Here is a 16,583-nt window from a genome sequence, read left to right as displayed (position 1 = left end):
AAAAAAAAAAAAGAGAAGAGAAGAAGCAACACTCCAATACACCTTTTTTTCTCCTTTTTTACTTACATTAAATACATCGGTAAATCAGCAGTCGCATTCTGTTACCACGATTGTTATGTTGGGAGAGGAAGAAAAGGGGAAAAAGGCAAATGCTTTCTTAGAGGCAAAAAAAAGAAAAAGATACCCCCCCTTAAAAAACAAACAAACTGATCAGAAGAAAAAATGAAGAGCTGGGAAATAAAAACTAAGATTCCCCAAGCCCACCAGAGCTCAAAGAAAAGCAGAAGAGCTCCTAGAAAGTAGAAGGAAGGCAACAGACAGGCCCGTAAGTTAAGGCCAATCCTGTTCCTAAGGGGGGTAGTGGAAGGGAGAAGCCTGGAGAAATGGTTTCCCAGCCCCAAGGCAATGAAACGTCTTCACTCCTGCTCCATGGGGAAAACTGCACAAAGAACATCATTTCTCAGAAACGTATGAGAGCCATCCTAGTTCTTCCACTTTTAAGGACACACTGGGTGCTTTAGGGGGCTAATGGGTGCTAGGAAAAGAGGGGGAGAATACGCGTCTCAGGGCCGTGGGAACTAAGGCTGCCCCTGGGAAAGGAAGGGAATTGAGGCATAAGTGGAAGAACCTAAGCTCAGTCCTTCAGAATCTCAGCGTCATGGATTTCTCAGCTGCTCTGGGACAGAAAGCAGTCTACAAGCCCAAAGGGCAGAATGGTTCCTAGTTCACTATGGCCTCTCCTATCTTATTTCCCCCAATTTCCCCAAAATTCTAAGCTAGAACAAGAAGGAATTTAGAGTTCTCTCTTGCCTTGATGGCTTCCCAAAGACATTCTAAAATATCTGATGAGGGACGTGGAGAGAGGCTAGAGATTTAGAAAGGACCAATGTCCTCTGGTGATGTGAGACAGTTGTGAGGGACCTTGAGTGCCAGTCATTCCCTGTCCACAGGAACAGGTGTTATGATATGAGGGGGCCACAGGTAGACCTCTGTGGTACAACTCCCTAGTGGTATGTGGATTAAACCACTGGCTGCATGGGGGATGGGTTTGGGGCAGTAAGCATGACAAACTGAAGATACTAACAAAGGAGAAAAGAAATCGGGCCTGATGGGAGGTAGGGGGGCAGAACAGACTGTACAGTGGGAATAAAGATCATACCTATTTACAGGGAAGTAGAAAAGACATGGTAATGGGTGGATCAAATTGAATGGGAACCCTGGAAAAGCACAGAAAACTCCTCTCTCTGGCCGGACTCTTCTTCACTCCCCTACAGTGAGTCGCCTATGCTATCCTGAGACTGCTCTCCAGCTGCTCAGTTAATTTCCCAGGTAAATCTATACCCAAGAGTCAGGTTGGCAAGAACATAGGTGAAGTAAGAATTAGAGTTAGAGGAAGCTAGCAGTGGAGATTGGGCTTGACTAGCTGCCACCGGTAAAGTTCTTTGCAGCCCCTCCTCAAATCTCATATACACACTGGATTCCACTTAATTAAAAAGAGGGCAAGTAAATCAACCAAACCGCCCATTAAACAAGTATCACAACTGAACTACCATCAATTAAAGTGCAAACTGCAGGGGGATATGGTGGCTGGGGCTGAGGCCATCTGAAGGCCAGAGAGAAAAAAATGCCTAAGTCAGAGGATGGGTATCAGAAACTGGTCCCTCCTCCATTTAGATCACAACAGAGCCAAAAGGCAGGCAACCAGTGAAGATTCTTTGGAGGACTCTGGGGTCCGGAATCTCCCCCATTATGGGGGAGAAGCTACCTAAGAAGCTGGGTGAGGGGGAAATAGGCCTTGGAAGAGTTCTTGAGCCACAGATGACACTGCTTCTCCACCTCTTCCACTTCTGCCCAGTCAGACAATAGCAAGACTCCAACCTGGTGCCCGGGAGCTGGCCGTCCCATTCCCACCTCTACCTAGAAAAACCCTCCACAAGGCCAACTCATGGATGCTGCAGTGCTTTCAGATAGGAGAATCTCCAACCAAACAAAAACAAAAAGGCAATGTTTCCTTACTACCCCCTGCTCTGAGCCTTACTTTCCTCCAAGGCCCTTAATGTGACTGAACTGGAAACCTTCCTCAGTTCCTAGGTTTACCACCTTCTCCATCCTGGGGAGAGGAGGAAAAGGAGATCAAGAACAGAGACTGACCAAAAGCAGAAGGGGCAGGGGCAGGAGACAAAAAAAAAAAAAGTTTTCTGAAAAAATGGGCAGAAGGAGGAGGAAAGATGAGTAGGTCACTGTCTTGCACCTATAATACAAAGTGAAGAAAGTTTGTTTTGGAAGGTAAGTCCTGGGGGATCTGACCCCCAAGCCCCAGAGTAGGGGTAGGAGGCCAGTGGCAACAGCTGCCTGGTGTTGTTGCTGAAGCGTTAAAAAGTGCCATGACGGAGCTGTCAAGAGGCAGCCCTTGGGAGCCAGGGCTCAGTGTGCTGTTACCGTAGGGGCTGTGTGCTGAGGGGTGGGGATGGAGGTTATTTCTTAGCTCTCGTGCTAGCTCCATACTTGTTTGCTGCTAGCCACCCCCTCAGTTGCTACAACACTGGCTCTTGTTCTGCTGGGACTGCTCGTGAAGATCCACACCCCGGGTTCGGCCTGCTGCACCCCCCAGATTCTGGGGTTCACTCTTTGGCAACTTCTTAGCTAGAAATAAAAACAGAAGGGAACAAAGTATGGTAGATTTTACTCATTTCCCCAAAAAAGATTGGGGGAAAGGGGAAATGTGAGAGACTAATGTTCTCAAGAGGGGAGGGTTCATTGCAAACAACATTGAAGATGAGGGAGCTCAAGCTGGAATGAAAGGTTGGAGGTCACGATGGAAAGTTACAGTATTTCCACACCTAAAGTTTTCATAAAGGGAGATACTCCCATTTACCTTTATGACCTGGGTTAGTGATCTTGCCTAGAGGCAAGGGAAAAATGACAGGAAGACCTCAGGCTGCTCTGACCTTACCTATTGCCAGGAAGAGATCGTTCACGTTCATAGCTGTCTTGGCTGAAGTCTCCATAAACAATAAGCTGTTGTCATCTGCATACGCCTGGGCCTCCTGCAAGGGGTGGGGTGTACTGGTACTCAGACTGTAGGGCAGAGACAAGTACTGCCTTTCCACTCCCATGCAGCACTGGAGCTAGGCAACATCCTAGGTTCCCTCCCCTCTGAGCCAGCTGGCCCTGGACCCATAATTTGGTGATGACTCCCTCAAGGGATATCCCATGGTCTCCACCACTTAATCCAACAAACAGATGTCAGGAAACTTAATTACAGGGAAGAAGGTAAGTTGGTTAGGGGCTTTTGGGTTCTGACACTTTTGAGTCCCTTACCTCAAATTCAATTGCTCCCTCCTTCCTCTTTTCACACTGGTACCCCCACAGCTGGTACTGGTACTCCCCTACCCCTCTGCTTTGGAATTTTCTTCTGACTCCTCTAAAATCTCCTGGCTGGCATTAGGGTCACAGTGCTGCTGTATTTAACTTGGTGCAGAACTGGGGAATGAGATGATGAATGTCCTCAGATGAGGTTTTCAGAGAGGGCAGGTTTGGAAAAAAGAGGTCCCAAGCATAGAGGGAGTGTGTCAGGAAGGACTCGGTGGCCAGCTTACTTCATACTCCACCATGCGCTTGTTGGCCAGGTCAGCTTTGTTCCCTGCCAGGGCAATAACGATGCTAGGACTGGCCTGTCGCTGTAGTTCTTTTACCCATGTCTTCGCTCGGGCGAAGGTTTCCTGGGAAAACACAAGGATGAGAATGGGTAGGCTGGAACAACTGCCAATCTAGGGCTATCACCTTCAGGTCCAATCTCAAAATTCACCTCTTCTAAGCAGCCGTTACTCATTGAAACCATTTGTTTCTGGTAATTCATTACCTCTGTCTTCTCAACACTTGGAAGCGTAATTTGTATTCTTATTTTGCTATTGCAAGAACCAGTTTTCTCTCCCCCACCTAATGTAATTCCTATAAATAAAAGCAAGGACAATCTTCTCAGCCCACTTACCTGATTAGTAATGTCATAAACCACAATGGCAGCTTGGGCACCTCTGTAGTACATGGGGGCCAAGCTATGGTATCGCTCCTGCCCAGCTGTGTCCCAGATCTCAAACTTGACTGTCGTGTCATCTAGACAAACAGACTGGGTAAGGAAGGCCGCTATGAATGAGAAAACAGAGGAGAAGTTGGTGTAAGTGGGAAAATGCACTGGAACATCCCACCCTCCTTCAAAATATCTCCACTGTCAGTCTAAGAGCAGTGACTACCCAGGCCGTTCAGCTACAGGAAAGGTTTAGCATTCTCCTTCTTATACCCTGGAAAGGTTTAGCATTTTCCTTCGGGTCCTGGCACCAGAATTAAGCCTGCTCTTGGCTAAATCCTTCCTGCCAGAAGTCTTTCCAGCTAAGGAATGGGGGCGCCATGGTAAAACTCTGAGGGCTAGAAAGAACCAGCTTTAATACCAGAGTCAACACTCTTCTAACCAAAACAGATTAAGAGATGAGAGACAATAAGCATCAGATAAAAGTCACATCAAGAACTGATTAGAAGATTTTAAAGCCTGATGTGAGGTCCCACCATTATATTATTTGGCTGCTAAACTTTTTTGTATCACTTCTGCTGGTCTAAGAATGTATTTCCAAGGTAAGTAATAAAAGTGGAGAAGGAGAAATATGGGGAGTTCTCATATTGAATTAGCACCCTATTTCGGGATAGTGGCAGAGAGAAGGTAGCCAAGGTAGGAAAGGAATATTTCTTTATCTTTTGTATTTAGTTCTAACCTCTGCTTTACCAGATGTGTGCATCGAAGATCATCTACGGAGCTTTTCCAAACATACACGTCTATACTGCCATCAATCTCACCCTCCTTCTGAAACTAATCAGCCAATCTGAGGTAGGGCCCAGCATGCTCCCCAGGAGTTTCAGATGTACACCTTTGATTATGAGCCACTGCCTCAAATCAACCCTGCTCAAGATGACCCTCAACTGAACTTCACTGGGAAGAGGAAAATAGTCTGAGCTTAAAACAAAAAGTGTTTTTTTTTTTGGTGCTCAAAGGCCAACCTTTCTTTCTTCTAGGAAGAGGATGAACAGAGACCTGTTTTGGGGTATTTTGGCAATTTTTTTGTTTCATAAAAGATTTCCTTTTCAGGGAGCTAAGAGGGCCAGTGGCATAATCAGATCCCTAGATCTCCCCTTCAATTGCCCTTCTAAACACTAACTCTCTTCTCTCCCTGAAGTACTTACCTCCAATGGTGCTCTCCTGATACTCGTGGAACTGCCCTTTGACAAAACGTAATACCAGGCTAGATTTCCCCACTGCAGATTCACCCAGCAGGACCAGTTTGAACTGGCATATTTTGCTGGCCTGGGGCTGCCCATTGGGCCTGGCTGTGCTTCTGCTAGTCATGGCTAGATTATCAGAGTGGGAAAGGGTGGAGGGAGGGGGATGCCACAAAGCGGCAGAGGGGGGAGGGGGAGGGGAGGGGACGTCCAGGCTTCAACAATTCTGCAAGAAAAAAAAGTGGGTAAAATTAAACATAGGGCCATGACAATGGCAATCATTTTTTAAGAGAAAGGACAGAATCTCCATTTCTTTGCTCCAATAAGGACTTAAGTCTTATAATCACCCACCATTAAAAGCTTACACCACTGAGCGGGTCCCAGGCACCTGGCACTCAGTGGTTAAGAGTGGACATCAAGAAAATAAGAATAGCATTTAAAGTAGAGTGTGCTGCAACAGAAAGACTAAAAACTGCGTGAGAGTAGTCTTTAATCTCCCAACCATTCCCCACCAGGTCTTCAAAGAACAGCAAATCGATCAACTTTTAGTTGGCCTAAAGAACACCCAGGTCCACCCAAAAGTGCCCCAGATCCCTACTATCTCTTTGGTGTCCTGGTGCTGTCCTTTTTTTACCCCTTTTTTCTAGCCTTCAAAATGAGAAATTCACTCTAGGGGTGTAGGTAACAGTCATCCCTGTGAAGAGCAAAGGGATAGCTTCTGGTTCTATATCCTTCATACATGACCATTTCTGAAAACTGACATTTCTGAAAATCAAACCAGGATCCAATTACCAGAAAAATCTATCCTCATTTCTGCTCAAAGGTAACAGAGAAACAGACTACATTCAGTGTTAACTCTTTCCCTTTGTTTCTGCCACCCCTCTGAGTCTGAAAATCTATCAAGTCTGAGTCAGTAGGCTTGATTTACTCTCAACTTGCAGCTCTCTTCTTGATGCCTAGGGATAAGACTACTCTAGGGATAAGACTACTCTCCACACTGAAAAGGCCTAACAGCTATAGCCCTCCAAATCAGAGGCAGAGAAAGAAGGTGTACCTTCTAAACACATGCAGCAATCTCCAGAAGATGGCACAGGAATAAGTCTTCAAGCAATAAATACTTGATGAAAGAATATAACTGAACCACCTTCTCTACCTTATAAGTGGCTAGGAAAGCTGGTGGTACAGAGGAAAGAGAGAGAAGTTGGGACTTTGAGTGTTCAATCATCCAAACCTGACTCTGAGGGGAAAAGAACTATGAGATTCAAAGAAGTGTTAGCATGATCAGAACATGCAAAACCACCTCACCCCAAAACTAAGCACTGCTTGGACTGTACTTTGTTGGTTCAAATTGATGTTTCCCTTCTCCAAGACTGATTCTAGTGACTCCATAAACATCATATTCTGTGACATATATAGTGAAAAAATAATTGCTTTGGGTTAAATGTATCTGCAATATCAGGGTTAAAAATATATCTGCAATATTAGTAAACATGGAAAGGATAGAAAAGCCACAGAGGAAGAAGCATAGAGGAACAAAAGCTGTGGAGTCCAATTCCTTGGATTCATTTTAGTTCTGCTTATTAGCTATGAACTTTTGGACAAAATACTAAATCTACCTGTGCATCTGTTTCCTCATCTGTAAAATGGGATAACAGTCTATGAGCACCTACTTCAAAAGGTGTTGTGAGGACTAAATGCAATAATACATATAAAGAACATAAATATTTGACAAAAGGTACTATTAAGCTACTAATCATTATTAATATGACATCAAGAAAATTTCTCTTCCTGAGCCTTACCTTCTACCTTTATAAAATGGAAAAAATACCTATCTCGTACAATAGCCCTAAGGATTACGTGAAACATGTGTTTAATATAGAGCTAATAAACAGTAAGACAGGTATTATTTAGTGGCCCTGATTCACAGAAATAATCAATTTAATATATTAAAGGACATCTCAATATTAGTTGTTATCAATATAATCCTAAAGAGCAGCCATCACATGAAGGAGGTAGAGGAAAAAGAAAAAAAAAAGTGTAAGAGAAAGTTAACAGAGAAATGAGATAGAAATGAGAAAGCCCAGAAAAGTCTCAGCATAGACTAGATTAAGACAGAGGACTGAATAAAATTACTCTGATCTTACTGGGTATTTTGTAGTCCCCCAGGTCAATAAGTCCTAAGAATTCAGATATACATGTGCCACTTTGTGATGAACTTTTCACTGGTTTATGATGAAATGATTAAAATTTAAATGATACAGCAAGTTTTTCACAAAGCTAAATTTATTCAATTTAAGAGTATCCTTTATAACACGATTTCTAACTTCTTAGTATCAATTTTCTCTCAAAGGTAAATATGTATTTATTGCATGGATAAGCCTCTAAGACCTATAGTTCAATTTTAAAAAAAGCAAAACACTCGGCTGATTCTATTTCTATAAACAAAGCAAAATTCTACAAAGACAAAGGTATGGAAAGATACATACTCATCTTCCCTCTAGGGAGAATGAGACTAAGGAAAATGGTATGTAAAGAACTCAGATATTTTCCTGCTACATAAATCTTTCTTTTATTAACAGGAAATATATAAAGTTTCCTACATAACTTTTTTTTAAAATAAATAATGGTGTTGCTAGTCAGTAGTAAGCTTTTTAAATATACTTATGTGGAAAAACAGAAACCCTTAAATTTGTCTGTTAAATCCAAAATTCTGGGAACCAGTACTGCAACTGCAAGAATTAGTATTAATTAGCTTCTTAACTACTAGTCACAGTTCTTTAGCTCTTTTCATCCTCAAACCTTTAAAGGAGTGTTTTTATTGTGTAAGCCAAGTAGTGATCTTGAAATTGCTTGGTGGATCATGATCAGTATATTAAAAAAAAAAAAAAAAAGAAAGAAATTACCATGTGGCATGCAAATAATAAGCACAAGAATCATTTTGTGAAAATGCTTCTTCACTTGTGGTTGTATGTACACACGCTGAATTTTGATGTAAAAAAACTTTTTTTTTGAGCCATGATCAAAAAAAAAAAAATTCAACAAACATTGCTTTGGAGAGGCCTGCCACTGAAGATGGGTTAGTAGGAAGTCTAATCTCTGGCTGGCCTACAAAAGCACTTCCAGGTGAAATTAAGATGAGGGCTGAATATAGCTCTCCAGGGGTCAGAGGTTTTCTAATCCTGCCACTAAAGTTATGGAGCAATTAGGAAAATGGAATGCTAAAGTCAACAGAGGCAGTCCTGTGCAGTGGTAAGGGCTCTGGAATCAGGCAAGCCTTAGTTTTTTCTCTGCTTTGTCAATTAACCCACTGTGATCCTAGGCCACTCACTCCTTTTACCTTTCTTAGCTTCAGCTTCCTTATCTATGAGGATCTGGGGGTGGAGTAAGAAGGATAATAGGGGAAAATAGTAAAAGGCAGAATTTGAATTCAAAGTTCTGGGTACCTTTAAGAAATGTTTCTTTATACAGTTTCTCAGCATCTGTGAGGATTATTTTTAAAAATATATTTATGTAATACTTCATATACATTGTTTCACAGGTAAAGAGGATAGGCCATTATAACTCTACACTTGAAAACAGATGAAATGATAGGGAGAAAAAAAAAACCTACAGGTCATAAGCTGATTAAGTTTCCTTTAGGTTGATACACATATACTATACTCTTAAGAAACAACAGGAAAAGTGACTAGATTCTTTGACTTACTTCCTCACATTTCAAAGCAACTGATCCAAGGGGCAGAACACTAAGTTAGAGTGAACTGAATTCTCATTTGCAGACACATCTTTCTAGGCCTGGGAAAACAGTAGGAGTTGGAAGTGTGAAGATAGGAAACAGTAGGGAATTCCCTGGCGGTCCAGTGGTTAAGACTCCATGCTTTCATTGCCGTGGCCTGGGTTCAATCCCTGGTCAGGGACCTGCAAGTGGCATGGCGTGGCCAGGAAAATAAAAAAAGGTAGGAAACAGTCACAGACACTCGGGTCGAAAAGCCCCTCATCACTGACCCCAACAGATGGTAAGTCAAGCCAGAGTCAATAAGCAAACTTTCTTGAACTGTCAGAGATTAGTAACTACTGGGTTAGGAAAGACTAACTCCCACTCCAGTATTTCAGCTCAAGACTGTGTCCTATCTCCTCTGTTCACGGTAATTGACCAGCTGCCCATCTCTGTGCCTTCATCTTTAATCCCAGCTTGTTAATAAGAGTATCACATTTTCTATGCAACAGCTAGACTCTTGAAAGATCAGGGGTACAGAAATGGAATAATACACATAAGATTCAATTGATTTCTCCCCTATTCTGGTGATGATTTTTTTGGCTGACAATTGACAGTGGGCAAACGAGCTATCCGAAGGCAAAAAACTAAACACAGCCAACCAGTCAGGTGGTGTGATGACTATTACCTTCAAACCTGAGGCAAGAAAGGGAGGAGATTTTTCTTCCCTTCAGCCCTTTCAGTTCAGATGAGAATGACTTAACTTCCCTCAGAATTCCAGCTTCACAAGAATGGCTTATCAAATGACTAAGGCTTGACTCTGTCATCAGTCCACTGGGGAAGGGGAACGTGGAGAATGAGGGGCAAGTTCTTTAGTGTATGTAGCTCTCCCAGCAGAGGAAAATATGAACAGGAAAGCTTTCTAAGGGACTTCCCTGGCGGTCCAGTGGTTAAACTCTGAGATTTCACTGCAAGGCGGGCAAGAGTTTGATCCCTGGTTGGGAAACCAAGATCCCACAAGCAGCATGGCAAAAAAAAAAAAACAAACAAGCAAACCAACACAAAGGGTTGTTAGCAGCTTAGCCTGCTGATGCCTAGTAGGGCAGGACTCCATTCCTCAGATCCCTTCCCACTTGGTAACTTTGAGTTCCTATGTCAATTACATATGATGTGTATGTTAGTCACTCAGTAGTGTCTCTTTGTGACCCCGTGGACTGTAGCCTGCCAGGCTCCTTTGTCCATGTCCATGGAATTCTCCAGGCAAGAATACTGGAGTAGGTTGCCATTTCCTTTTCCATGGGATCTTCCCAACCCAGTGATTGAACCTGGGTCTCCTGTACTGCAGGCAGATTCTTTACCATTTGAGCCACCAGGGAAGCCCAACTACATATAATGGATGCCTCCAGAAGTCTGTCATCTATCAATAGAGACTGAATTTCAGATAAAGAGCCACTGGAGTCTAGCTCCCTCCCTTATGTTAGCCGTATAAATTCAGTTTTGCAGATTAGAGGCAGTTTAGAGGTCATCTAGTCCAATCTGTACTTTACAGTGAGGAAACTGAGGCAAATAAAATCAACCAACTTGCCCATACAGCCAGCTATCACACAACAGATTAGTAGCAAATATCCTTCTAGCAAGTACTCCTCGTAAGGCACTCTTGCTCCTATAATACCACTATACCACTTAAGGAAGCAGGAGATGCTGAACTCTGAACTGAAATTCAAAGAAAGTAGCAGGACAGGAACAAGAGCTTAGACTGGATAGTTTCTGCCTCTATACAGTTTGGATAAGTACTTCCTTTGGGACTGAAAACAAGTTAGGAAGCCCCAGGGCTTCCCTGGGAACTAGAATCTAGTCCCATATCCTTCTGATAGAAGCAATCATTTATTACTATGCTTCTCTAAAAGGTCTTGACCAACCCCTGCCAGGAGAGCTGAAATAGGAGCAATTCAATGGCGGGCACTAGGGAAAGAAGTGGCAATTTCTGCAGAATTCAATGGGCCGTGGGATTAATGTGAGATTTACTGAATAGAAAGACAGCACAGAAGCTAGTAAGTGTCTTCAACTCTCCAACTTTGTTTAGACCCCAAGTTACCAAAATCTTAAATTGAATTTCACTACTTGGCTCATTGCACTGATCCAATGTTAACCAATGAGTCATGGGCTTAAAAGAGTTTTTCTACTTCCCCTTACCCTCTCCCTGCTGTGCAGTAGCTCCAGTCATGTTTGACTCTGTGTAGCCTACCAGGTTTCTTTGTCCATGGGATTTCCCAGGCAAGAATACTGCAGTGCGTTGCCAGTTCCTTCTCCAATCCTCTCCCTTATATTTCCCCAAAAGCAAAAAAGCACACTTAATCTCTTATCAGCATGGTACTGCAAAGTCCCTCATATTGACCTAGGAAAGACTGGAATGCCTTTCTCCACTTTGTCTGCCTAGCAAATGCCTAATGTATCTTTTAAGGACAAACTCAAATGTCACATTCTCTGTGAAATTGTGTAATTACCCTCTCACCCCAAGAGAATTCACCATTGCTTCCTCTGGAATCCCATAGCATTAAGACTACATTCTTGGGAATCCCCTGGTGGTCCTGTGGTTAGGATTCAGGGCCTTCACGGCCTGGGGCCAGGTTCAATCTCTGGTTGGGGAACTAAGATCCCACAAGCCATGTGGCCTGGTCAAAAAATAAAAAAGACTGCATTCTTATCACAACATTTACTACATTATTTAAGTGTATCTGTCTGCTCTGCTAAACTAAGAACTTCTCAAAAAGAGTGACTATTTATGTCATTTTCAATCTCCAGAGCAAAACACAATGTCGGGGTTCCTAGTTCAGGCCTCCCTGTCCATCACCAACTCCCGGAGTTCACTCAAACTCACGTCCATCAAGTCGGTGATGCCATCCAGCCATCTCATTTTCTGTCGTCCCCTAGTAGGTATTCATTAACGTCAAAGCAATCCTGCTTGCTTCCTCCATCTACTCCTCCCCTTCTGGACAGAATCTTATTTCCATTTGGGAACGTTTTTAATAGGCCAAATTGCTCTCTCGCCTGTTTGTCATCTCCCCTGGATAGAGGGCCCTCTTGGGACCCAGCCCACAAGGTACTGTTGCAACTCACATGGGCTAACTGCTTTTCCTGTCACCCGTTACTTTACTATGCTTCAGATGGCCTAATCACACCAAATATGCAGCCCTCCCACTGTAACACTGAGGCAACTATGGTTAAAAACAAAGTTTTCTGAATCTTCAGTTAATGTTAAGTGCTAAAAAAAACTTTGGTTCAATATCTCCATTAATTCTTAAACTTAAGAAACACAAGTTTAAAAAAAGGAAAAATAAAAAATCATACATCTGAAAAGGTTTCTGCCCCTCAACAGAAACTACAACCTGACCTAGAATATGCACACTTTGCTCACCTGGGTGGCTCCTTACTCAGCTCAGTTACTGTTCAGTCAATGACTAAATCTTTCCTAAAACACTCTTTTGGGAAGTGGGAGTGTATTGTGTAGGGTTTTAAGGTATCCCTCCTCCAACCAGGCTGTTGCATTTCCTTAATTTAAATACACTGTCTCACACTTTGGTTATTACTTACCAATCTGAAATGCCATAGGATTAGGGAGCAGGCACTTGCTTCTCATACCTATGTCCCCTCCTAAGTCAAATTCGTATCAGTGAGCACAAACAAGCAAACTGTAAAAGAGCAATCCTTGCTCCTGGGCAAAAAGAAGGGATGAGGTATGACTTCAAGAGCAATGGGAAACTCCTCTTCTCCAAATATATTTTTGTAACTCCAGATCTATGTTTGAAATTCTATACTGATAATTTCCATTCTTTAACTCCCTCTTTAAAAAGCAAGAACTCTTGGGAGGATTAATACTTTAAATGACTATTCGTTATTTACACCCTAATGTGGAGCAATTTTAGACCATTTTTCTTGAAAGTAGGCTTTGATTAAGGGGAAGGTAGAAAAGATAAGAAGAAGGTGACAAAAAAAAAAAAAAGGGACAGGATACCATCAGGATGTAGGAAATGGCACAGCCTAGTGAGGATTTAAAACACATACACATCTACACAATTTTCTCTAGGACTGGCTTTGTAGAAGAGAAAACAAAAGCTTCTGGAGGGACAACAATCAAGGTTTCCAAGGGCACTGTACAAAGGCTGGGAACATCACAGGGCTTCTAAAGCCAGTAAGGACAAATTCAATTAATAAGGTGATGTAAAAAAGTGTCCCAGTTGTGTTGAGGTTTAGAGGAAAACCAATTTCAAAGCCAGAAAAATTTGGAAGCTTCTCATATCACTACAGAAAGACAGACACAAAGGGCCTTTAGAAGAACCACCATCTTCTTTGGGGATAATGAAGGGAGAGTCATATAATTTGAACATGCAGAGACCATGAACCACAGGACAGAAATCTCAAATTCCTCACTTTAGCAAAGATGCCAATAATTTTCCCAAACAAAATGATTCACTTTAACTTTTCTTTCCTGCCCATAAAAGAGAAAGACGTTTTGGCCACCTATTTGGGCATTTCCTTAGGATACCCGGGAAGATCCTCTTGAAGAGGCTTCCCTGGTGGCTCCAGACGGTAAAGTGTCTGCCCGCAATGCGGGAGACCTGGGTTTGATTCCTGGATCGGGAAGATCCCCTGGAGAAGGAAATGGCAATCCACTCCAGCACTCTTGCCTGGAAAATCCCATGGGTGGAGGAGCCTGATAGGCTACCGTCCATGGGGTCGCAAAGAGTCGGACACGACTGAGCGACTTCACTTTCCTTTTAGGATACCCAGTGCACAAGTAGGGTGTGTGCGTTTGTGTAAGAATGTGAAGGGATAACCCAGAGTACAGCTCTCTACTTGTCTGAATTTGATAAAAGCAAGACAGAATGAACTGTGAAAGGAGCACAATAAATAACAGAGTATCATCCCAGAAGGGAAAACTGGAAAGGAGAAGCCAGAGCATGGTGGGAACATGAAAACAGAACTGCCTTTGGTGGCACATTCCCCAAAGTGAAGTAAGATTAGTTTGATCTACTGTCTCTTATCTCTGACCTTTCTGGATGAAATGAGCAGGGTATATATGGGAGGTTTTACACTTTTTACACTTCCATAAAACCTGAATATTTTAATATGTACATACCACTTGTCTAATTAAAAAGAAAGTAGTTATAAAATACAGTGGTATAAAATGGAAAAAGGAGGAAGTATAATAAGGGAAAATCCAATAAGCTCCAATCTATGGGGGGAACTAAGGAGGTCAGTAGACTGTTAAAAATATATGAGGAAGGGACCTCTGGGTCTTAGAAATCCATCTTCCTTTTCTCTACTCACCTCCTTCCCCGAGTGCCTCTGTTTGACCCAGCTTTCTAATAGCTCAGAAACCCCAGCTCCTGAAGAAGGAGACAAAGAACGGGTGATGCCAACCTTCTGGAATGAAATTTCTCTCTTCCCCAAATCCCTTCCTCTGTGATATCACCTATTTCCAGGCTTGATTCCACATAATCATTACCTGCCTGGGAAATACCCAAGTCTAAGTACCACAAAAGTTTCACCAACTATGGTCAGACGATCTTTGGATGGTTGGGGATACATAAGCCCATTTCTAGAGCAGAAAATGAATCACTAATTCCCCACTTCCAGGTGAGAGATATGGTCCCCAATATAGACCACATTATTAAGCAGGAAAGAAAGGAACAAACATCCCCCAAACCCAACTTCTTAGCTTTTTCACAGGACATGAAACAGGAGGTAAGAAGAAACACCGAGACTGCAGCCTAAACCAGCTTGAGGCCAAGGGAGAGAGTAGGGGCTGAGTTGGGAACTGCCAACAGTCACAGAAAAAAAACAATTTGTCTTCACTGTCTACCCTGAGAGTATCAGAAAACTTCAACTTGCCACATCTCCACACCAATGGGAACAAAAGCGCGAGTACTCGCAAAACCCAAGGCCCCCAGCTCACCCTTCAGCATTCCCTGAAGTTCCCATCACTGATTCGTGGCCCTGCTTCCACTAGTCCGGCTACCTGAGTCTTCTAGATTAGGAAAGCTTTCTTCGCTTGTGTCAGTCCTCCCACACTGATCCCTCTCGGCTCAACTCTGGGGCACCCTAGTTATTTTTATAATAGCCACTTTGCCTGAAAAGAATGCCTCTTACCCAGTTAAGAGCCCTTCCCTCACCCTTCCAATAAGACCTCTCGAGAGTCCCGCCCCGGTTCCCCTCGGGGCCAGGGCGTCGGGTTTGACCCCTCCTCACCTCCCGGCGAATGACTTACCTCACCCGCCGCCCAGTCCCTTTCCCCCAGCTCCTCCTTCTTCGGCGCCGCTCATTGAGGCCTGCCCCTGCCCGCACGCGAGCCCCGGGCCTCCTGCGCCGGCCCCCAGCCCAGCCGCCAAAACCTCCCGGCCGCCTCCCCGACTCACCAACTTCGGGCTCCCAGCCCGCCCGGCCCCCTCCTCAGCGCCCCCATTAGGCCTGCCGGGGCCTGGTCCCCTTCTCCCCTCTCCAGTGGGCCATTCTAACCCCTCGCAGAGGCCCAGACCCTCCTCTGCCCTCAGACCAGGCCGCTTTCCTTTCCGGGGTGCCTCCGCCCCTGCCCTTGCGGGCTCCATCAGCCCGGTACCTGGGGCTCCGTCTCCCCCGTCGGGCCCAAGCCTGTGTCGAACAGACAAACAGCTGCAGCTCAACCAAACCCTCTTGCCCCTCCTCCTCCTCCTCCTCCTCGCCCTGGGGCGGGGCCCCAGCCAATTGCACGACTACCCGCCTACCATCAAGGGTGGGCTCTCTGCGTGCTAATCCGCCAATCCTCAGGAGAAAGGCGGGACTCTTTCGGCGCTGTCACCAACGAGTACGAGAAAAGGACTGGATAGGCGAGACTCCAGACCAATACAGTGAGGGAAACCTTGAAGATGGACGAGGTGAGGAGCCACTAAAGGGCGAACTCCTCAAGGTAGGGGGCGGCACCCCATTGACAGGCGTATACTTTAACCAATAAAATCTCGATGCCCTCATGACCCCGCCTTTTAACTTATAAACATCTAATCAGGTGAGAGATGGAGGCGGGCCAAAGTGAAACTTCAACCAGTACTGAGAAAAGTCGGGACTTGAATGGCAGGCAAGGCGGGGTTGAAAGAGGCCTTAGGAACGCCGCTACTGACCTTCGCCCCTCCCCCGGGGTTTGGCGGGGGCTACCTCCAGCGCCCCGCCTTGGATGACAAATTCGCGGGCGTGAAGGGAAATACCTCTCCTAAGGACCCGGAGCCTGGGAATTTAAGCAGCCTTCACGTCGGTGCTTCCTCCTTTTAGTTGGGGCCTCAGAGCACAGGAATTTCGGGGGTGGCCCTCGGGCAGTCTGAGATGTTTTGTGGTGAGCTGAGACAGTGGCAGGTCCAAGAACTGGTAGTTTGGGGAGGCTTTAACCGGAGAAGGCGATGGCACCCCACTCTAGTACTCTTGCCTGGAAAATCCCACGGACGGAGGAGCCTGGTGGGCTGCAGTCCATGGGGTCGCGAAGAGTCGGACACGACTGAACGACTTCCTTTTCACTTTTCACTTTCATGCATTGGAGAAGGAAATGGCAACCTACTCCAGTGTTCTTGCCTGGAGAATCCCA

At 44.4% G+C, this 16,583-nt stretch overlaps 1 protein-coding gene across 2 annotated transcripts; it reads right to left on the bottom strand.

The window, feature by feature from the left end:
• Positions 1–41: 41 nt before the first annotated feature.
• RAB5B (RAB5B, member RAS oncogene family) lies at positions 42–15,728 on the bottom strand. Of its 2 annotated transcripts, XM_005905860.2 has the most exons (7): positions 15,594–15,655; positions 14,306–14,364; positions 5,230–5,491; positions 3,992–4,143; positions 3,600–3,722; positions 2,954–3,047; positions 42–2,643 (listed from the first exon to the last, which is right to left on the bottom strand). In XM_005905860.2, the coding sequence occupies exons 3-7, from the start codon at positions 5,390–5,392 to the stop codon at positions 2,528–2,530; spliced, it is 648 nt and encodes a 215-aa protein (XP_005905922.1). In that variant the 5' UTR covers positions 5,393–5,491; positions 14,306–14,364; positions 15,594–15,655; the 3' UTR covers positions 42–2,527. The 2 variants fall into 2 exon arrangements, with proteins under 2 accessions (XP_005905922.1, XP_005905921.1); XM_005905859.3 differs by lacking the exon at positions 14,306–14,364 and having other exon boundaries at positions 15,594–15,728.
• Positions 15,729–16,583: the final 855 nt, after the last annotated feature.

Source organism: Bos mutus, chromosome 5, assembly GCF_027580195.1.
Source record: "Bos mutus isolate GX-2022 chromosome 5, NWIPB_WYAK_1.1, whole genome shotgun sequence".
NCBI lineage: Eukaryota > Metazoa > Chordata > Mammalia > Artiodactyla > Bovidae > Bos > Bos mutus.
The sequence above is the reverse complement of the archived record's forward strand: the minus strand, read 5'-3'. Positions and strand labels throughout refer to the sequence as shown.